Source organism: Pseudopodoces humilis, chromosome 6, assembly GCF_049639895.1.
Source record: "Pseudopodoces humilis isolate 2021_Gansu_Grassland_sample_001 chromosome 6, ASM4963989v1, whole genome shotgun sequence".
Taxonomy (NCBI): domain Eukaryota; kingdom Metazoa; phylum Chordata; class Aves; order Passeriformes; family Paridae; genus Pseudopodoces; species Pseudopodoces humilis.
This window is the reverse complement of record NC_142205.1, coordinates 70,375,108-70,398,847: the sequence shown is the minus strand read 5'-3', so window position 1 is coordinate 70,398,847 and position 23,740 is coordinate 70,375,108. Positions and strand designations below refer to the sequence as shown.

Below are 23,740 nucleotides of genomic sequence, written 5' to 3'. Positions count from 1 at the left end.
CCCCCTCACATGCAGAAGGGACCTTGTGGGATTCAGTTCCTCTTGAGATGGAGTCTCCTCTCTCCAACTTAGGCGCCTCTTCTGCTTGCACAGGAGTTACTGCAGGTTTACAATCCAGATCTCCAGTTAATACCATCCTTCTGCCCAGTTACACCCATGTGGTCCAGCAGCAGAAATAAAAGTGTTTGTGGAGAAAAAAGCCTGCCAAGCTCATTGATGCAACCCCTGTTAGTCATTTGGTTTCCAATTTACACTGGTCACAGCCAATAATGAATACTCACAGGTTACACCAAGTCACAGGAGAGCCTCAGAACCAGTGTAACTTCGGGGAAGTTACAGCAAGAAGAAGAACAGCAGCAAGAGGCTTGAGTAGGTGCCCTCCCAAATGTGTCTGTGAACCCAGCACCACAGAGAGCCTCACCACTTCTGAATTCAACTAAAATCCCCAGGACCCAGGTGCTGGGTTAAGGGTTGGACTCGATCTGAGAGGTCTTTCCCAACCTAAACAACTCTGGGATTCTAAAAGGAAGCTTGCTAACAGCTGCCTGTTTGATGCCAATTGATACAGACAAGCCCTCTGTACACAGCCCATGCAGTTCTGACTTCGAGTCATCTGAACACACAGGCAAAGGAAATCATGAGCAAACCCCCTCACCTCGGTAGCTGTGCTTTGGTTGGCTCCATTCTCCAGGAGGTATTTCACCACCTCAATGTGGTTCTCTTGAGCTGCCATGTATAAAGGAGTAAAGCCATTCTAGGAAGGACACAGGAGAAAATAGTGTCAGGTGGAAATTAAATGTACCAACAATAATGAACCACAAATGGATACACAGCTAAAAATGCATTTGTCTTCTTGTAAATAAATATAAGAAGAACAACCTTGTATTTTTCCCCTAATACAGTTATGTTCAAAGCCATTTAAACCCACAGAACTCCCCATGCTTTCACACTCATTTTCTTCTGACATATTTTAAGGAAGCAATGGACACACTAATTATTAATACAGCTATTCCTTGCTGATAATGCTCAGGGATGCAAAGCTGGCAATAAAGCTTTATGAAAGCTGACAGGAAAGCAAGAGTTTCCTCCATTTATTACATTTACTGAACCAAAGACGTCATCCCCTGGAGACCATGAAGTCCATACCTTCTGACAAGCCCAGTAGAGATGGCAAAGGCTTAACGTACTACATAAAATTTTGTAATACATAAAACATCGCAAAGCATCCAACATAAAGGAACTCAGTTTTGCAAAGAAACAACTTCTGGACATACAGCAGGTTCAGCTATCATCTAATTAAAAATATACATTAAAATGACCTAAATTTATTAAAATTATTTGCTCCCGATAAAATGTCATTTTAAAAAATGATTCTAAGTCAATCAACCTACAGTAGAAATGTGACTTCTTTCTTCACCATAAAGTACTCTAATGCAAACAACTGTAATTTTTGATACAAAATCTTGATGAAAGAAAGGCATGGAAGTTATCTGTCTGCCTGATCAAAAATATATTTCTAAGAGCTTTTAGGATTTCTAAGAAGACCTTAGAAAGTTCTTCAGTATTCTGTAGATTACTATGTAACATAAAAGGGCATAATCACCTACACCTCTGACTTGAAATGTCACTTGTAACTAGAAAATAAACCATGAACCAGACTTCCAACTTGCAATTTATTTGATTTTTTATTATCTTGTGTGCTGTCGCACTGAATGACAAGGTTGTACATTCACACAAGCAATCAGAATTAATACAAATACAATGACAACCAAAAACCTTTTATTATTTCTAAGAAACCTGCTGTGGAAACATTTCAATAATTTCCTAATGAAATGAAATCTCATTTTTCAGTCACTAGATAATATAGAGATGGTACAACTGATGTCTTTGCAACCTCCCTCTGTGTTTACAAATGTAGAGGACTGTTCAGGCAATAAACGTAATTTATGTTGTGGATGTCATGTGATATCTGTCATAAAAGTTGTAGCAAATATTTTAATGCTGCTTTGCATAATATTCTGGCATTTCCATCGACAACCCTGGGACACAGAATTAAAAAATGGCACCCAGAGAACACTTAACAGCAGTTCAATGCCAAAACAGGGGGGATGTATTATGAGTGGCATTGTCCAACATTCTCAGAAATTATTCAAATTCTGGACTCTTATTATAGTCACAGACAGTATGACCAACATAGGCTGCAATTCCCTCACGGTACAGGATCAGCATTTGAAACTGTGTCAAAAGACCTGGAAAGGTAATTTAGTAGGGACAAAGGCAAGTTTTTGCACGACTGCCAGAAAAAATAAACTAAGCACACAGGGAATGAAGAATTCTGCAGAAAAGGCCCTGAAGGTCACAGCAGTCTTCCAGAGAATCATCACTGGTCAATGAGCTCATTCTGCTGTAATAAAGACAACCCTTGCACTGGCATAAAAATGGAACTCCTTAGGGAAGCTATCTTGCTTTGAGAAGAGACTAATAAATGGTGAAGGTCTGTTCTGCACGATGACTGAAACAAAAAAGCAGGGTTCACAAGGCTGCTGGAGGGAAAATTCAGGTAACACATCAAGAGAAACCACTTAACACTAAGGTGAGGCTGATGGGTATCTTTCCTCCTCCCAAATCACTGCTAAAAGCAGGCAGCAAACTGGAAGCACACAGAGCCAGCCTCTCCCATGTCCCCCCTCTGAGGCAGGAGCTGGGGAGTCAGGGACCTCTGGTCTCCCAGCTGCTCCTCACACAGCCCTTAACAGGGAGAGGGAGATAACAGATCCCATCACAACAGAAAACGAAGGAAGGCTGTTCACTGAGTAACTGGGAAGATACAGGGGATTCTCAAGCAGAGGCATGAGCTGGCAGAGGGAATTAGGAACAGATTGGGTTCTTTTCCACAGCAGCTGTAGGGAACAGCACAGAGGAACCTGCAGGTAACCGAGCTGGCTCACTGTTCCAGCTCTCCTTCCCACTCCGGAAAGAACCAACGTGACAAACTACGAGGGATAACTCATAGTAATTTTCCACTCACCTCAACAGCATTTTAATGGTAAAGTCCAATCTTTCAAATGTAATACATGCTGTTTGTAAAATCCTTCTAGCTCAGAATACCAAAAGGATCACCCCCACTGAATTGGGTGAATATGACAATTTTCAAGCCGCAATTAATCAGTTTGCTTAAAAGCTTTAAAGAATCTTACTTTTTTTAATCAACTCAAGTCCCTGGTTCTGGAACAGAACTAGAACAATAAATCCCGGATTAGGAGACTATAAACAATACGTACACGGCTTCATGACCTTTTAATACCAAGAAATACCAAATGTTTTTCTACACAGAGATCCAGAAGACTGCCCATTCTGTCACGCCTGTGCTGTGATCACACCTGAAACTACAGCAGTTAGGAGACACAAATTACACAAAGTCATAGTATCTTCTTTTTTTTCCCTTCAGGCTTTATTTATAGTCTGAAACTACTGTATATATTTTGTTGAAATCTGGCTCATTTTGGGAATTACAACATGCTAAGAGCTGTGTGCAAAACTGCCTTGACCAGATATGCTGGAAAAGATTCCCCTGAATTTCTCCCCCATGGCAAGGTCAAGCCTGACTTTGTCTGCTGGCAGGGAGAAGTCTGCTTTCCCAGTCTGCTTTCAGTGAAGCTCTGGTTTCAGAGCTTCTAATTGCAGTGTCCCCAACTGCAGCAGTCCTGGCCCTCGGCCAGGAAACTCCTATTTTAGGATTCCCAATATGCCTGCTCTCCGTGGCAGAGCTGTGCCCAGTGGGATTCTGTGCTAGCCCTGCTGGAGCTCTTCCTTCTCTCCTGGCTACTGGACCCCAGGTGTTCCATCCTTGTCCAACCCCATGTGGTTTATGTGATGTATGTGTCTGTCTGTCTCCTCCACAGCGAGTTGCTCTCTCTGAGCCAGGCCTGCACTTCCTGAATGGAAATGCCCACACAAACCTGATCTTTCCCTTCATTTCCTTTCCTTTTGTCAATCTAAAATCCTCTTCTCATTTTCTCATCTTTCAATTGCTAAGAGCTTTACACCAATACTTCAGCTCTCTATTCTGCTTCTGGAACAGATATGTCAAAGCTCAAAATCCCCAAACTGAAGAAAACATTTTCCCTTGACTTTTGTTTCGCTATCCCAAAGTGTCTCCTGCTGTATCCGTGGGAAATGATTCTCCGTGGCCATACTGCAAGGGAGACTGATCTCTCCCCTTAGCATGTGGAATGAGACTCAGCAAGTTTATTGGGCCAGTGGTGAGCACTTTCTATTGCAGTACATTTTCCTTCAGTTTCTGACCCCATATCATCCAGAATTAAAGGAAGAATACCAACTGTGACCTGGAAAAGGAGAAATGCACTACATTTTTCTTTCCTGTAAAGCCCAGCTGTGCAATCATGTTCTGTGTGTTTAGATTTGGTGCATCATCTGAAAAATTGACATTAATTATGTAATGATATATAACATTCATTTCCAAACAATGGATTCATCAGAGTATTCGTGGTGAGGACAGAATACTCCAAATTTCATTACCCCCACAAATGTGTACTGCAAGATATTTACTGCTATAATATAAAGTCAGAATGAGAAATTATCACTAAACTGAGTATATTTCATACTCCATTCTTTCTACTACATTCACTGATTTACTGGCTAATTGGAGAAAATGAGTAGCTCTCAAATGATTCTTCAAGCTATTAATGTAAATTGGCAAGTCTATATATGACTCAGAATTTGTATCATTAAATTGTCCCCGAGCCCTAATGAAGAACACAGGCTGAAGAAGCAGAGGGATTATTAGAGTACTGAGAAAATCATGCAGTTCTATAGCTGGGTGAAGGTTTATTTCATGGCAGGCTTTCAAGGAACTAAGGCTCCTCTTTGCATGCAGCACTGAACTGTTAGCTGTGGACTTCAGAGTCCATACACCTATCGTATCCACATAACTTATAACCCTATATCCATATATGAATATGTACCTTTTGTTCCATACTGATATGGAAAAGAGAGAAAACAGAGGTACATAATCTCTATATTTTGCCTGTTTGAAGAGGATTCATGAGGGTATTGACATGAAGGATGAGACAAGAGTGAGACAAACATAAGATGATTCATCAAAAATCTCACACACATTAGAAAAATCTGTGTGTCATGGTCCTGTGCTAAAATACTGTTTCATGCAGTAAGATCATGATCATTTGGGGGCCTTCAAGACCTTTTTCAGGGTTTTTTCTATTCTTCAGAATAATGCTCAACTTCAACAAAAACAGGAAGTTCCTGATCTAAATCTTTCTTCAGCAACAGACAGTTGATCTTCCTGTTTTCCCCATTCCCCACTGGTACCAGTCTAAGCCAGTGACAACTCTGCCTCACCTGAACATTTCTACCTGCAGGCACTGCTTCCCCCATCCTAGTTTCAAGGAGTTTCTACAGGCGAGAAAATACCTCCAGCAAAGGTTATTCTGCCTCAAACGGCTGAATGAAGCAGTGGGCACAAACTGAGCATCACTTATTTACTGTGAGGGGGACCAAGCACAGGTTTGCCCAGAAAGGCTTTGGAGTCTCCATTCTTGGAAATACTCAAAAAACCACAACATGTTCCTGGACAGCCAGCTGTGGGTCACCTTGTTCAAGCAGAGGAGGGGATAAGATGAGCCCCAGAGGTGTTTTCTATCCTCATCTCTTCTGCGACTCAGTGAAAAATCCTCCAACAAGCCCAGCAATAAACTTATTGTAATCAATGGAATATGAGGGTAACAAATAAATGCCACCTGCAAGCTAAATTCAAAGTACACATCTTGATAGAACCATCAATATCACAATTCTGGGAACTTTGCTCAGTGCATTACACTCAGAGCATTATTTTCAGTCAGCCTATAAATAAACTCTTCATAAGAGGATTATATCCAAGCAGGAGAGATTCTCTGTATAAAAGGGTGAATTAAGGCTAGATCAAGGTACCCATGTTAGTTTTTTGGAGTCTCCTTTTTGTTGGTCTTAGCTTACATCAAAATCCAGGATTTTAACACAGCAGTAACTTTAACAATTATTCACCTTCATATTTCTTTTCCATTAAAATATATTTTCCATGAAACAGATAGTCCATACTCTTTTTCATTAAAAAATCTCTTAAATAATTGAACTATGATATCTATATTTATATTCAATCTACCAGCAACTGTGAAATTTGTGAAGATAAGGCTATAAGATAAAGGGATATTCACATAATTTAATTTTAAGGTGCCTAAGGAATATCACTTTGCCATACACTCAACAGAAAGTGGGCTACTCTGAAGAAAGACTGGACATATTCAAATCAAGAGCTCCTCCAGGTTATGAGAGATATTCAGGAAAAACACCTTTTAGATACATCCACAACCCAATGAAACACTGTGGATTTCTGATGAAAGCACCACATGTTTTTGGAGCAGAATCTTTCCTCCATGCTTCCAAGTGAGCAATACATTGCATATTCACTTGCCTGGACTAGCATTTCCTTTTATAACAAAGCTGGAAAGTGCTAGTAAGGATGACACAGAGATTAGATATAAGTATCTGTGCACAAAGAAATGCTGGATGTAGAGTGGTACATCCCTAAGGGGAAAGCAAGCTGCTGTATTCTGACCTGCTGTAAAATCCCCCAGCAAGTGTCAGCCGATCGTTTAGGTGACAATTCTTGCATCCATCACACATGGCAGATGCCGAGGCCCACAGAGTCACATAGATTCAAGATGAGAAAAGTACTCAGGAGCAAGATAAGAATTATTGGATTTAGGGAGGTTGGTCCCTAAATTGATCCAAACAGTTAAACAAACAAACAAACAGAAAAAGAGTATTTATTTGTCTGAGACAACAGATTATAAACTAACTTGTAATAAATACTGCTTTTTTAAATGTGGTGACACAGAAGCCTACACTGAAAATAGCACCACCCTTTCAGCTGTCCCACTAATTCTCTAGTAATATAAATAGTGTTTGCCACTCTATACTTACAGGATGGCAATAATGACAAAGCCTATGGATAAATGATGCTGCCTGGGCTGTGACAAACTTGGCAAGTTCATTCATGAGGGATCACCCAGGACTCCAAGAGCAGCACTACGTATATGACACCTGCTGCCTGCCCACTGCAAGGCCCCTCTCCTGGGAAGTGGGAGTCAAAGTCACTTCCCAGCCCAGATGCTGAATTTAAAGAGAACAAATATTCTATTTCAGCAGCTTCAAATATCACATTTTTTTCTCTCAAGGACAGCAAAGTAATAACAGGGCCTGAAACACAGCCAGGCAGAAATCAAGATGTTCTACACTCTGGAAACGGTATTTTTACACCGAGGGAGCCTGTAATAGAAATGGAGCTGATGGAGAATAATGAGATGGGAACAGACTGGTCATGCACAAGAAAACACCACCTTGGCACCAGGCATAGGTGAGGACCCAAAGGCTTAGTCAGGGAAGAGTCTCAGATTTGAATCTATTTGGGGTTTGCCTTCTGAAACAAAGGAAAAGTCCTTTCACAGTTAAGTCCTGAAAGTGTCCATTGATTTTGTGTGGCTGAGGGCTGGAAGGAAGACAATATTGCGCTAAAACCAAAAATAAGATGCTTCTATTTATTTGGTTGTGGCTCAGTCATCCCCACACTCATAAATATACATGGCCAACATTTGCACTGCCTGGTTCTCACAGTCAGCACTGCGTCATCCCAGCAGGGGAGAGATATGGTCTGCTGAGCCCTTACCCTTCCGGCTGGCATGTTGAGTACCTGCAGCCTCCTAAAGCTAATATGTTCTAAGAATAAATATTATTGACTGAAAAAACCACTTCTTGTTCCAATCAGAGTCTTTCCACCTGGACCATTCAGCCTTTCATAGTCAGTTCTTTGAATTTACTGCTAAGATATATACTGTAAATATTTTCAGTTTGTTTTCAGTTTTTGCTGAAATATTTGTGATTTTTCATTCCCTCTAATGTATTACTTTTGTTAGTATCTCTCAAAACCCACAAAATCCTCCAGAAGGCATTTCTTCCCTTTTTTTCCCCCTCTAGTGAAAAAATAATGGGCCTGCCCCTTTATTACATTAGCAATGACCAGCTGTGGCTAAATGACTCCTCTTGACAGACAGCAGCCAAAAATCTGCCTCTCTAACTACATTGATATAAAAGCAGAAAGCCCTGTTGGTGGAATTAAAACCTTTTGTCCTAATGGAGCAGCAAATACTCTGCAAAATGCGCTCCTCTCCGAAGGTTAGATTATCCTTACAACCCATGGGGGGAGCAATCCCTGGTAAAGCAAATCCTGGGGCATCCTGACAGAGACAAGCTGATCACTTCTCTGAGAATCACCTAAATCCTCCCTTGGCTTTTGCGGTAACACGGAACGAGCTCACAGAGCTCTTACCGCTCCTTTCGGGAGCACACATCGGGGCTGCAAACGTGCTGCTCTAAGGACTGCTTCATTCTGATGAGATGTCTGGATAAGAATGCTCCAGCAGTCACAGCAGCCTCTCTTCATCTTGACCTAGGAAGTGGTGACCATAACAGGGGCAAACTTAAGCAAAAATATTTCTTGGCTAATGTGTTCCCAATGCGCTTAGAGGAGGATGTCGAGGAAAGGAAACCGGAGGGCTTTTAAATAACAAAATCAGCTTGGGGGAGGACCGATTTATCTAAATCCTTGCTCTCTCTATCTGGGTCACTTTAAATAATCTGATGATTAAAAGGTAGCTCCTCCTTTCATGAGGGCCCCTATACAAAGCAGTGGTTAAAACATAACCTGCTCTAATGGGGAACATGTTCAAACTCAGCGGCAGGAATTTTAAAACTGAAGGGAACCACTTCTTTCCTAGGCCACTCCAGGGTATGTCAGGTCCCAAACAGGAGCAGATTGCATTTCCTCATTTCACCTTCTACATTTCAACTTTGTACCTCAATCACTTGGCATTTGTCAAAGTGCCTCATCCTAGGAGGTGCAACTCTCCACAAGAGGTTTTTCTTGACCTCATCTGGAATGGAAGAATGCCAGGATGGATCCATTCCCTAAGGAAGGCATGCTCAGGACACCTCAGCATCACTGCTGCAGCGACAGTCTACAGGTACACTCAGTTATGAGGATTTCTGCAGTCAGGCTATCAGCACATTTGGAAGGCTGATTTCCAGGGATCGCACATCTCTGATGCCTGTACGTGAGTCAGAGGGTCCAGGACAATTTAAGGAGAAAGCAACAGGGACAAAGAGTAATTTATCAAAGGAAAGGGTTGGACTGAATAAATCTGGTGATATTTCTTCCACCTGGAAAAAGTTCAAGAGCTCACATAAGATACTCATGATATCAATATGTTTACTGTTTAATATTTGTAGCCAAAGGCACTTGTAACTGAGCCAAAAAAATCCACCCTTGTCCAGTCCCAGGTGGAAATATGCCAGCCAAGGGCAGCATCTTGTAGATGTTTGACCATTCTGGGTGTGCCCTCGTCCCAGCCTTTGCTTGAAACACACTCCAGGAAGATGTCAGCTCTCAAAGGGCACGCACGCAACTGGAAGTGGAGTCACTCAACTGGTAATCACTGTGCAATTAAACTTGCTATCAAAATAGAAATTACTTCTCTAAAAATAGCAGTGATGACATGTTAGCTCAAAAGGAACAGAGTTTTTAAAAGAGGAAGATGAACAAAATAACAGCTCCAAAGGCCAACGTGAAACTGAAGGGCAAAGCAAAGTAATCTAATAGAAACCCAAAATCTATAAAATCAGAGCCCAGAGTGCTTAGCAGCCTCAGAGAGCACAGATGGGGCTTGTAAACCCAGTGGTTACAGTGGGTTTAATAGCATTTCCTGAGATAATTCTGTTATTTTGCTGTTGCAAGGAACTGGAAAATCAGTGTGGTGTTTCAGATGTCATTGCTTGTAAGTTTTGATAAAGGCCAGTGTTTTTATGTAATTGAATGGAGAAAATTAAAGTAGAAACAATAAACTGAACAAGCTCGAGTTGCAGCTACACCTTTATCTACCAGTTCACCATCGAAGGAGAAATTCTGTCGCTATGGGAAATTGTCATCACTGAAAATGAGAACGGCTTTGACAGATAGTGAATTCTTGAAAGAGAAAGTGATGCAGCAACCTGAGTAACTCTCCTGGCACTAAATCACTACCAGCAAATGGCATTTCACGGGGGCCTGAAAAAAATAAAGTGTGAAATAACAGAGATACCAAGGAGAAGATGCAGTACACCCTCAATAGCAACAACTGCTGCTAAAAGATTTAAGGGTGACAGTATGGCACCCTATTTTTAAAAATGGAATTGAGGGAAAACATAAAAATGAGAAGTTGAGTATTTCATTCATAACTTCTCACTTTTGTATTGTACACCTTAAATTTGTATTTTTGTTCATTTCCCACTTTCTCGACTAAGCTCTTTGCTGATATATTTTTCTTCTCCTTTTTTTTCCATGTTTCTAGACAACAAATCCTGAGTTTTTGAGAACTCAAGCACATTCTGCTCAGTCATTCTTTTTCCTATCTAACTTCATACTTTTCATTTTTGACTGGCTGTAGTTAGATATGTTTGAACCTTGCTTCATTTGTTATCATAAACCGTGTGCCGATTCTTTATTAATTTGGGAGTTTCTGGTTTTTTCTCCGTAACATTTCTTTTCTATGACACGTGATTCTTGACACATCAACGCAACCTTGAGCAGCAAGGCAGCATTCATCGCCTTCATTCCATAAAAAAGTTACTTTATAAATAAGGGATGCCATCCACTGGAATGCCTCCTTTGGCAGTGGCAGCAAGAGCCTCTGAACATCTGCCTGAAACAGCTATTCCCCATCTTATCCATCTCCTCTGGAAAAGCACAGCCGGCCACAAAGACACAACACAAGGCCCCAAAGCTGGATGACACCACATTAAGGACTCCTGCTCCCGGTCAAATCAACAGGACTTGTTTAATTAAGACAAAAAGGCAGGACATCTGTATCCCAGCAGCTCCAATCCATCCTGCCTGGAAGCAATCAGTGAGCAGTAATGGGGAAAATGTCCTCCATCAGATTAACTCAATTAAGTCAAGTAGCAAATGCCTGTTAACAGCTCTGTGTACATTACACAAAGCATCCAGTGCTAACAGTAAATGTCTTTATAACTAGAATACTGTAAAAAGTAATACCTGTGAACACATTTTCCAGTTCTAATTGGATTTTCTTTTTTTTATTTAGAAAACCTCATTTATTTTTTCAGCATAAGGAAAAGCCTCTAGGAAGACTTTTGAGGAATAATGTTTCATGAAAGTATTATTTTTAACAATTATTTCTCTTACCATGCACAAAATATTAAAGAATTTTTTTGTCTTCTAATACACACGAAAAGGCTGATAAATGTATGAAGAAATCATCCAGCTTGTTCATTATGAAAGGAGTTTGCTAAATTTTTGAACAAAGGAACTATGTTTCTTTATCTTTAATTGGAATAGAGCATGGGGACAACTGAGCATCAGCTGTCCTGAGAGAGCTGTTCCATCATTTTGGGGCAAAAAGCATAATAAAGAATATACTTTTAAAATCTTGGATTCAGGCAACCTAAGTTTTTTTTCAGTTTCCTTCTCTTGTCTTAAAATGCGCTAAAGGAACAGACAAACATTCATTTTGTGCAGCTGTTCATTCATCTCCTGCTCTCTACTTACCTTACCCTGACCATAGTGAATTTGTAACGTCAAACAATAGGAAACACTCCAGGTCCCATTTTCCCAGGTGTGGGTAAACAAGGTGTGGAGCTAGTACTAGGAAAATTTTCTTTTTTATGAGGATGTCACCAGCCAAGTGCTTCAGAAAGATTTACTTTCTTTATCATCTATACCATCTGTTCAGGCCCTTATAGCTACAGACAGTTACTATAGTTAAGGCAGCATTTACAAACATTAATAAAATTATTTATTTGATAAATGGTTCTTAATCCTAATCAACGGGAATTACAGGTCAAGGACACCACCCTATCCTCTGGTGTGTTTTGGAAGACCAGACAAGTTTCATGTCAGTGGAAATAAGAGGGCAGTTTTTACAGTTGGTTTTCTGGCCAGGACAAGGTGATTTTCCCCAGTTCAAATGTTCCTCACAAACTTTTGACTGAAATTCTTTCTGATCACATAAGGAAGGAGTTTGGAAGCCCAGAATAAGTTATCTGCAAACTCTTGGCCAAAGAATAACCATAAAAAGCAATTGTACAAATCAAGCCCTTGAAAAATTCTCTTCTTCATTACTGCTCAGCAAATTCCACTCAAATACAATATTTATATACTTTGGAATCTTCTAGGAATTCCTAGCGTGCTTCTATAAATTGCTTCCAAAATTTTTCTATCACCAACAATAGGAGTTCCTGTATCACACAATGAGCATGTAATGACTTCAATTCAGTATTTACTTTTATTCTGCTTATGAGAGTATGCCTCCATTTTCTTGATTTGTCAGGCTTGGATGTTTAGAAGCAGTGTCTAATAGCTCAGAACTTACAAGAGCTCACCAAATAACTTTTAGAAGTGAGAAGGAAAAAGAGCATCATACCTGAGATTGTGCATTAATATTGGCTCCTTCCTTCACCAGAACTTTGACAACTTCAGCTTGTCCTGCTAAGGATGCAATGTGCAGGGCTGTATTCCCTTTCTGTTAGAGGGGAGAAATGCAAGTTATTATTACCCTTCTTCAGGAATCATTTCAATCAGCAGGTTTTTTTATAACGCTCATGCACATGTGCTTGCCTGTGGAAAGGCTAAAGGGAAAGCAATTTATCCCACAGGTGTTTTTCCATTCTGTTACGGGTAAAAAGACTCTGGATATGATAAAGTCAGTTAGTGATTTTCACAGATTTGGAAATCTTGGAGCTATGCTAATTCTCCTTAAAATAAGGAGGACCTGTCATTGGATATAAGGAAAATCTGGCATTGCTAAAAGCTTCTAGTGCTTCCCCTGTCTTATACTACAAAATACATTTTCCCCTTCATTTACTACCAATGAGCTGCAGCAAAGACAACTCCCAGGCCATAACAGAAACAACAGTTTAAATACCAGTGTGGTATTTATACAATTCTCTCATTTTGTACTTTCTGGGGTTTTGTCTATATTTCTCATATGTATGGAATAAACTTAGAGACATGCATCAATTACCTTAGTGGCAGAATCCACAGCCGAGCCTCTTTCCAACAATTCCTGTACCAGTCCCACGTGGCCCTCTTTGGCTGCCAGGTGCAGAGCATTGAGCCCATTCTGCAAGCACAAGGGCCAGATCCATTACAAATATCAGATACACATTCCTACCTCGCCCTGGGATCAGGAGAAGATTAGGAGCTGGAATACTATGACATCTCTTAGCTGACTGTCTGCATAAGTCAGATACTTTGGACACGGCTATTTAAGCTGAGGCTCTGTGGGACAAACTTCTCCGATAACATTTTTCTCATAGCAACAAATACATCAAAGCAAACTGTGTTTTGTGAGAATCCAGAGAAGATTCCTCATTTTCTAATAACTTCCCATTACCACAGACTACTACTTTGGGGATCTCCATGGAGCCCAGTGTTTCAAAACTTGAGTGTATTTCTGCCTCACTACTGTAACCTTATCCAGCCCTGCTGAGGTTTTATCAATACTGAGAAATCACAGGACTTAGCCAAATTTACACAGGATGTGTCTGCTCAATCAGGGTTAGTCCATGCTGACGTAGCCACCCTGAACCCTGGTCTCTCCTCAGGGATAACAGGTAACAAAAAGAAACCCAAAAGCACAAATAGGCCAAAATGGCTGTTGATCACTTCTGACTTGCAAACTGATCCTTGATCTGGCACTTCTGCTGGTGTCTGATGTGCAAGTCTTCACTAAACTTTGAGGTTTTGCAATCTCAGTCAAAAAGGAAAAGAAAACCAATTAAATAAAAGCTAGGATTGTTGAAAAGGTAACCTAAGAAAGTCAGCATCTAAATCCTCTCCACATTAAACAGAAGCAGGATACTTTATCTCATATAAATTCCTGCCATGGAAATTTGATCTCCTTCTTCCTAGTATCCCCTCCCCCTTCCACCCAAGGAAAAAAATTAAACTGCAGTCTATTGTAGCTGAATTGCCAACCTGTTTTTCACAATCCTGAGGTATTTTTCATGCTACATCGGGCAGGTGACAGGGACAAATACTGCCATTCCCTCCAGCATTCTCTTGGTTTCCATATTGCAGGCATCAGGAGCAATACTCAGGTGTTTGAGCAACCGGCAGCAGATTCTGCGCTGTGCAATTTTTATCACTTTGCTTGTCTCTGAGCAGTTCAGAATCACTTCACTTGTGAAATAAACAGGCAACTTCCTTGCTTCTATTTGTGCATTCACAGAGGCAAGTGGAGCCTGTAATTCCCAGTGGGATGTTGAAGCACTTAGCACTTCACAGGAGGTATTTGATGGGAGTGGGTCCAGTGGATTCAGACACAGCAATCCAAATGCATTTCTGCACTAACTCCATTTGATTCCACATCCATGTAAGTAGCACAGGCAGATTTTGTGGTCAAATTCAGAAGTGGAACGATGAGAAAAGCAAAGGGACTAAAGGAAGGCCACAATCACAGGCTGTCAAAAGCAGAGGAACCCCCTTCTGCAGCCTGGTAGTTAGGAAATGTTAATGAGAAATATGGTTTAAAGCCCCATTATGTGGGAAAAGCTACAGCAACCAGAACATCCTTATTACAGAGGAAACACTCTTACTACGGAGCTGCAGAGCCCAGGGGTAGAAGCAGTGCCATGCCCTGTTCAAGGATAAATCCTCAGCCAAAAATATGTGGTGAGACTGATCATAATCACCAGGATAAGGAATACTGCACATGTCAGGGAATACTTTTAAGGCTAAACGCGTTTCAGAAAACTCTGATCTTGCTTGTTTTTAATCTCAGCTGAGTATCAACTAACCACAATTACTACCTACACTGGCTGAGAGCTTTGAAATAGCTTTTTGTGGGGATACACTGTGTTCTCCTCACCGTTTTATAAGAAGATTGTTTATAAGAACAAAGACCTGTTCTCATATCTGATTTCACAGATTGTCATCAATACTTTCCATGGGAATCCGAAGGGCAGCTGGTCCTCCTCACAGTGTACACAGCTGATGTATTGCTGCCACATGTGACCAACCTTCTTCACTCTTTGGGAACAAAGAGCAGAGGAACTGCAAAATTCATGGCCCATAAACAACTCTGAATGCAAAAGGATGAGGATAAGCCTCCATTTTAGTTTACCAGGGGCCAAAATATGGAGAGAGCAAGGCTTGTCCCTGTGCATTAATCTCTGAAAATACTCGTATTCCTACCTCTGAGCCACATATCTGTTGATGCCACAATAAGCACCTGGAAGTTGATATTGCTGCATAAATTGAGTTCCTTTGCAACACAGGACTTCATTTTAATTCATTAAAACATCAGCAAAATTAATAGTTGAGGTCCAGTAAAAAGTCCAGGAAGAAACTCTAGCTTAAAAATAGGACTATAGATATTCAGAGTCCATAATTCCTTAAATAAAGCAAGCAGGGGTAAGCAGCAGCAAGCCCTGCACTTAAAATGCTGAGGGCCAGCACAACTGAAGCCTTAAAGCAACTTTTGTTCTCTTTCTCCCTAATCAGAACCAACGCTGCAATTATTTCCCAGCCTACGTGGCTGATCCCTGCTACTTCTGATGATGGAATCTCAGATTTAATCAATGCAACTCCTCCGTTCCTGTCAACTGGATTTTTGTCGTTCTGAACAACAAAGGTTTCTGACACGTCCCTTTTTCTCTCCCCTGCCCACCAAAAAGTTGGGGAGGGTGAAATTAGTTGTCTGCTAAGCAAAACTGTGCCACATAAGGACAAAGCTTGCATATGCCATAACTGCCATTCTTTTGGAGACTCCTTGGTAATTTTAACTCTCATAAAATAACACAATACTAAGCCTTCCAAGCTGGTTCTTGTTTCCAAGTGTTTCCCTGCAGTGCCTGATTCCTTCAAGTCTCTTTCTCCTCTACCGCTGAGGCAAAGACGTCAATGCTTTCTATCCCATGGGCTGCTACAAACGTGCACCTACCACAGACTGCTCACAGCACTCTTATAGTGCCACACAAGGTATTTTCACCACACTGGAAAAGTCCAGGGATTTCTTGGACATCCTATAAATCACCAGCCTATTTGAAGCTGGTCCAAAGTCAGTCACTTATTCCCCGTAAGACAGGCACTGACACTGCTCTTGTCTGGAAATCACCCCAAAGAATTCCCTGCTACCTCTGCCTTTGTATTCCGTTGCCTCACGGAGTCATCCTCATGCAATGGAAGCTATTTCATCACTGCCTGGCTCAGCATCAATCCTGCTGTGCCATTTACTCCTTCTGGGACATCACCCAGACCCAACAGCTTCTCCATTCCCACCTAATCCCATTGTGCCAAAGCAAATTGACACCATGGAAATGCAATGTCTTGGCAGAGTATCAGATCAACCTGTAGTTCAAAGGACATTTTAAATCAGCCAAGTCAGCACTCTGTGGGCTTTTACACCTTTCCCTCTAAGCTCAGCTCTAAGTGACAGGTATAGACAATAACTTGGCAATCCCAGAAAGCTCGACTCACCTTCTGCTGGTGAGACTTCATGAGGATGATAAAGAACTTATGATGTAGAAATGGGGAAAAGAAAGTGTTTGAAGGAAGTGGGGGGACGCTTCAATGATAACAGCCCAATAGCAAAGCATAACTTCAAAACACAATGAAAATTAAGAAGCTTTTGTGACTAACTCTGTATGGTGGCGCTAACTCCTTTTGCCAGCAGAGACAGAAACTAGAAAGCAGTACCATAGTCTTTGTTAAGCTCAAATACTTTTCTCTCTTTAGTAGATGGCTCTGCAAAGTCTCTCCTCTGAATAAATCTCTTGGGGGAATAAAATGCGCGTGTGGCAACCTCTTTTCAAGAGAGTTTTGGGAAAGGGCACATTAGAGAGCTGGGCACGGCTTTCTGAAGTCCAAATATTTATGGAAGTTTTTCCTAAAAATATCGCAAAGAAATTAAGTGGACAGTGGAAAAAAAAAAAGAAAAACATTATCAGGTTATGAAAATTCTTACTTTCTGTTGCTTTATAGTCTAGGAAGTCAAGAAACTGAATTAACCTATAGAGTGACATCAAATGTGGTGCTGCTGACCTCATTATGCTACAGTGCTCCTTCAGTCTATAGCTGGCACTGCTGGGAGAGGCAGTGCCTTTCCACTTGGAGGGAGGGAGGGAGTAATTAACAGCTGTGCTCTGTCTCACTGCCACCGCAGGAACAGAGACAAACCAAATTCAAAGGAAGCCAACAAAACCAGAGCAAAAGCCAAACTGACAGAAATTCAGAAAACCTTGGAGCTGGAGGCCCCCAAAACAACCTAATGCTCGAACTCTGATCTACTCAAGGCGTCAGACTTCATGGAGGAACACAGAAGACTTTTGCAAAGTAAATGCCAACGCCCATTGCATTTTCCCTTCCAAGACATCACCCTGAAAACTGACAGGTCTCCAAAGACAAGATGGAGAAATGCTACTTTATGTTTCCTTTAGACCCCCAATTCAGTTTCAAAACTCTCAGAATAGTCAGGCTCTGGGGTCTAAGTCCTGCTGGAATCTTGGGCTGTGCAAATGCACAGTGTGACATTTGTTTTGCTAAGCAATGTTTTGAACATGATGATGAAGCAAGATGTTTTCTCTTGCCACATTAACTAGAAACAGTACCCACATACTAAAAAGCTACATTTGTAGCATAGAAAAAGAACTTTAAAGGAACCGGGTATTTCCAATGGCTATTGGTTATCCATCCTATAAAATACCAGGAATCGGATTTTTCTAAGGGACTCTTCATAAAACTGGGGAATTTTGTCCCCTGATATTCCTAACTCTCTCCAGAAATAAACAGAATTTATTTATGAATGTCAGAATAGATGACAGTGCTTGAAATCAGATTAAAGTAAGCAATTCCATAATAAGTGAACTTGTTATGATGGTAGCATTCAACAAAGCATATTTAAGTAATACCAAGTTATTAACTCTATAATTGTTTTATTAACTACTCTCTGTGTTCAGTATATCCAGAAACATTAAGCTCCATCATATTTTGGCAACAGTTACATTGGGGAAATACTTTGATTATCTATAAAGACATATCACTCTGAAAACTCAGGATCTGAGAAAAAAAACAGTGAAGCTGAAGAAAGAATCTCCTGGTGTTCTCTCCATTCTGGAAAGCTTATATTTAACATTATGTATGGTTTTCTCAGATGAGATCTAATCTAAAAATAGCATTTCACTGAGCAAAAATACCCTGCACATATAAGGCTTAATTTTTAAAAGATCACTGAGAGATCTCACGCTTAAAAATAAAATACACCCCTGCATTTTGCACAGACTGTGTCTGCTTCTCCCCTTATACAGCTGGAACACAATGACATGGCCAGCCCTGTCAAACCCCAAGGAGAAGACAAAGGAGGAGGAGTAACTTGAAGGCTGCAGTAGCAGCTGCCATGACTTACTCAGTATTCCCTGACCTCTAGCAGAGGGAGTCTGCTCCCACTCCCAACAAAGTTTACACTACACCAGCGATGCTTAATCAGTGGAGGCACTGAGGGTCTTAGTTACCTCTGCAAGCAATTTTATACAGCACCAGAACTGGAGTCTGGCAGAAACTGAAGTGCTTGGTTGTGCTCAGTGGATGGTGAAAGCTCTGATCTCACCTACACAGTGCAAGAGGAGCTTTGTCACCAGCTGCAGGTGGGAAGCACTTTCCACAGGGGATCAATCTGCAGCAACCTTTGTCATATTCCTCCCATAACCAGCAAGAGAATATGAACAGCGGGAAAAAACCTTGCAATGTTCCAAAGTAATTATCAAATTAACTCTGCTCCTTCCTGGGGGTGAATGTCTTTGTTAATATTGGTGTTTATAATAAAGCCGTAAAACTTGTTGGATCTATTGGAACAGAAGAACTTGAGTCTAGCTTTACTCTCTCCTAACTGGGAAACTTGGAGTTTGCCAGGTCATGTCCCATATAACTCGGGAAGTTTTTCCTTAACAGCAAGTCTTTCAAAGGAAACCTTCCCCTACACAGTAAGACAAGGACATTTCTGTATGTTTTCAATAAGCACAACATGAAAATCCCCAGCTCTTATGCTCCTCATCATTAAATTCCTTGGCACAGCCAACAGATCTGCTCTCACTCCTGTGCCCCAGCTTCTATTTGACACATGGCTGCTTTAGTCACCTGCAGGGAAGGTGATGGAGCCAAATACTTGAGATTATTTCATTCCTTACTCTCCCATTTACTCTTTTTTTTTCCCCAAAAGAAATAGTGCTCACAATCCTGGAGTTTTACTTCCAAATGACATAGCCATTGTCCAGTTAGTGGTCACTCTGATCAAATCTGGCAAATAGTTAGGGGAAAGCTGGACACCATAAAGCCTGAGCTGTCAAATTCCCCACCAAAGAAACTGCAGTGATTTCACTAGAAAGCCAAGACACTTCTCAGAAGTGATGCAGACACTTATTTGCATATATATTTTAAATCACAGTTAAGAGTCTTATTAAACTTGATGGTTCTAGTCACTTAAATAAACGTTGCAAATGAAGGTCCCTAAGCTATGAAGCCAAAGTAATTGGATTTGTATGACAGACCTAGAAAAGAGACAAGCCAAAACATTGTATCACATTACAGTAACATCAATGGTGAAACTTCAACAGCGTATTTTTACAGGAGCAATAACTTCGCTGAAAGGGAAGATGGAATATGGTAAGTGCAACACCTAAGTACTTTTTATGTTATGTTGTAGATATTATTGACCAGTGATAAAAACACATTTAGTTTTGTGAAACAAGGTGAAAAGCCCATGGCTACCCCTTTAGCCGTCTGAGAGTAATCAGAACTGCAATGCCAGTGCAGGTGAGTGCCAAGATTTTAATCTGCTGGGACACGAGTTATCTGGGCAGCTACAACAACACCCACTCAAGTGCTAAGCTGCTCCCTGACATCTCACAAAAATAACAAGGGAACCCTGAGATTCCCACACCTGAGCTCTCCGGGGATCAGGTGCTTCACGTGGGATGGCTAAAGAAAATCCACAGGCTGAGCTTCCCACATTCAGCAGGGTAAAGAGATAAATCACATTTCTACAGTGCCCAGGTTTCTTGCAATTCACTCTTGCAAACTTGTGTCCCTTGAACCTCTTACCTGATTGCAGGTGTTAATGTCTATTCCACTTTTCAGGTATTCCACTACTTTGTCCAAATTGCCAGCTCTGGCAGCTCGGAGAAAGCTTGCATTGCTGTCAGACTGTAAAAATAGAAGAAAAAAAAAATTCTCCAATTAGCCCCTAGTTACAGCAGAGCAGAACTTAATCAGTGGTGAAAGGTTTCTTCATTTTATGCTGCAAGAGAAAAAAACCTGTGAAACAACTGAGTTTGAAATATATCTGCATTAATTAGCATATTTAAATTAGGCAATAGTGGCACAAAAGAACCGCAGACCTGTCAGAGTGAACAAAACAGAGCAATAATTGCTGACATTCAAAATTTAGCAAGAACTAAAAAAAAAAAAACAAACCCTGACATAAATCATAGTAACTGATATTGTCAACAAGCAAAAAATAAATTTATCAACTTGCTAACTATAGTTTCCTGGGGAATTATATCTAAGTATATATTCTCTTTATATATAATTTTATGTATGATTTATATATGTTGTTTATAGATGCGTATAGATGTTATTTACAGATCTAGAGCTATTATTTTTAGATAGATATGCTCCCAGTGGGCAGCACTGCACATGTAGCTAACCTTAGAACAAAGCAGATAAAGTACTCAAGGCTGAGTATCTAAATCCAGGATCACGTTGTAAACATTCCCATCCCTAAACTGCCTGCACTCACATGTTAAAAAAGGGTTTAAAAATCCTATAAAAATAAGTTTTCATTTTTCAGCCAGGTTTGTGGCCTGTACCGTTAAGCAATGGAGCTTAGAACGCCTCAGCCCTCTCGCCTTTGTCTGTGACACAGAACAACAGCAGCTGCTTGAAACCAGCCCAGGTTTGGATGTTCCCACACATGGGCAAACTGGCTACTGAGGCACCTGAGAGCGGGACACAAGCCCAAGCCGTGCTACAGGAGCAATGAGTACCCTGAGTAAGCCCTCGGGAAGGCGACCAGGGCCAGCAGCAATTGTCCCAGTTCAGTAATCCGAGTGGGAGTGAGTGCAAGGAGCAGGTAGATGAGCACGAGAGCCTGTTTGTGGGGGTGGGAGCCCAGAGGTCGAGGATGGTCCATACTCCGGTCTGGGTGGGACTCACCTTTCCACAGGAACGCCTCCGGCTGAGCGTGTTCTCAGCTAATCCCACCTCCCTGTCACAAACCTCAGGCAGAACCACGCTTCCACATCATGAGAATATCCTAAAAGCCTCCCACTTCCAGCCACTTATTTCAGCTGCCCAATCCATTCCAATGCATTTATTTCCGTCACCCTGCTTATCACGCTGCACTAACTCGCTTCACAATCCCCGATTCCAACCTATTTTAATCTGCAACAGATGGATGTCATCAAAATGAGCCTCCTTACAACTGTGCTACATGCCAAGACAAAAATATTCTCTTTTAAATTCCTTTCAGGAAACTCCAGCACATTTTCCACATCTTTTACTGTTGGGAAAACAGACCATTTTCCTAAACATGCAGCAGGGGGAAAGGGAAGGTAACGCAGGAATTTTCAGTGACAGAACTTTTGGATAGCTGCAGGCCTCAGTCAGAGGAGCATTTGGATGAGATTTGATGCCAGTGCAGGTTTTGACAGGAACCTGAAAGTTCCCTTTGAAGACTAAAGGATAACTGTTGACACTGCACCCTTTCCTGAGATGATGATGCACTCATAAGGACACCAAATTCTGTTTAAATGTTTAAATACCCTCGAAAAAAATCAAGTGTCTTGGTAAAAACATTAACCAAAAGCAAATATCTGAGTGCATGAGGGGTAAACCTGGACGCTCTGGTTGGGAAAAGCATCTTTGCCCTCAATTAATACACACGTTTTACCTTCTTTCCCCCCATTTTTTTCATGCTTGACTACTACAACAATAATTTACCATATCAAAACTACAATTATCAGCTTGATACTTTTAAAAGGTTAAGAAAGAATAATGCAACAATTTATTTAACACCTGTAAATTTGGGTTCTTAGATTTTAATCAATCATTGCTTGTTTTTCTTTCACACAGACAAACATAAGAAGCTGAAAATGCTGACATCTCCATTATTGCTGGAAGCTCAGATTGTAGCTAAGCCCACACAACTACATGCCATTTGTTTCTGGCTAAGAAGATACAAGCAGCGCTTTCCAAGTAGATCCTCATTTTCTTGATTCATAATTTGATTACCTCATAATCGAATTACTGCAGTGTACATCACTTCAAGTCACTTCAAAACACTTTCCATACAATGCAATGTTGATCATAATGCAGAATATGAACTTCTTGTCTACATAAAGAGTAATTCAGCAACCCATATGCTTCATATATAAATTCCCATACAAATACCAGAGACTGGTTCCACAAAACATTTGAAATATTCAGCACTATGTTACAAGGCTTAGAAAACTTAGAAGTTGGGAGTACTCAGGTCTATTTTCTTTCACAGTTGGCCAAATCTAATTTTTCAGTAGGTTGTCACTAGTTTGTCCTTTGTCCCATTCTTTTAATGTTTTTTTAAAAGCATTTTTGTCAGCACCACTGTCTCAAACATTTATTCACTTTAGCACAATTCAAATTCAAATGCATTTTGACAAAATCCCCTCAGTAAACAACAGCAGCAGTTTCCTGTAGTCGTGCCATGTCAGAAGACAACGAATTTGCATCTGTTGGCTTTTCCAATGGATTCTGTCACCTCTTGAAATACTTTGTTATACAGCCCCCCACAGTCTTCAGAGCTCCTCAGAGCCCCTCAAGGTCCCTCAGAGCCCCTCAGAAACTCTCTCAGCCCCTCACAGGCCCTCAGAAGCCTTCATGGCCCTTTAGAGACCCTCAAGGTCCCTCAAAACCCCTCACAGTCTCTCACAGCCCTTTAGAGCCCCCCTCAGAACCCCTCATGGCACCTTCATTGACCTTTTAGAACCTCTCACAGCCCCTCATGGCCCTTTAGAGCCCCTCAGAGCCCTTTAGAGCCCCTCAAAACCCCTCACAGCCCCTCAAAGCCCTTTAGAGCCCCTCAAAACCCCTCACAGCCCCTCAAAGGCTCTTACAGTCCCTCAGAGTCCCTCCCTCATGGTCTCTCATAGCCCTTTTGAGCCCCTCAGAGCCCCTCACAGTCAATCATGGCCCTTTAAAACCCCTCACAGCCCTTTTGAGCCATTCACAGCCCTTCTGAGCCCCTCAGAACCCCTCCTGGCACCTTCATAGCCTTTTTAGAGCCTCTCACAGCCCCTCACAGTCAATCATGGCCCTTTAGAGCCCCTCAAAACCCCTCACAGGCTCTTACAGCCCCTCAGAGTCCCTCCCTCATGGTCCTTCATAAGCCTTTTGAACCCCTCAGAGCCCTTTAGAGCCCCTCACAGCCCCTAAAACCCTTCACAGCCCCTCAGAGTTCCTCCCTCACGGTCCCTCATAGCCCTTTAGAGCCCCTCAGAGCCCCTCACGGCACCTTCATAGCCCTTTTAGAGCCTCTCACAGCCCCTCATTGCCTTTTGGAACCCCTCACAGCCCCTAAAACCC

At 41.3% G+C, this 23,740-nt stretch overlaps 1 protein-coding gene across 18 annotated transcripts in view; it reads right to left on the bottom strand.

Annotated features, from left to right (window-relative positions):
• Positions 1–23,740, bottom strand: part of ANK2 (ankyrin 2) — a 274,114-nt gene that overhangs the window by 93,839 nt on the left and 156,535 nt on the right. For all 18 annotated transcript variants that reach the window (XM_088055994.1, XM_088055992.1, XM_088055999.1 and 15 more), the window contains 4 exons: positions 20,222–20,323; positions 13,149–13,247; positions 12,549–12,647; positions 656–754 (listed from right to left, as the gene is read on the bottom strand). In XM_088055994.1, coding sequence (XP_087912120.1) covers positions 656–754; positions 12,549–12,647; positions 13,149–13,247; positions 20,222–20,323 — 399 coding nt within the window. The remainder of the gene's footprint in view (positions 1–655; positions 755–12,548; positions 12,648–13,148; positions 13,248–20,221; positions 20,324–23,740) is intronic.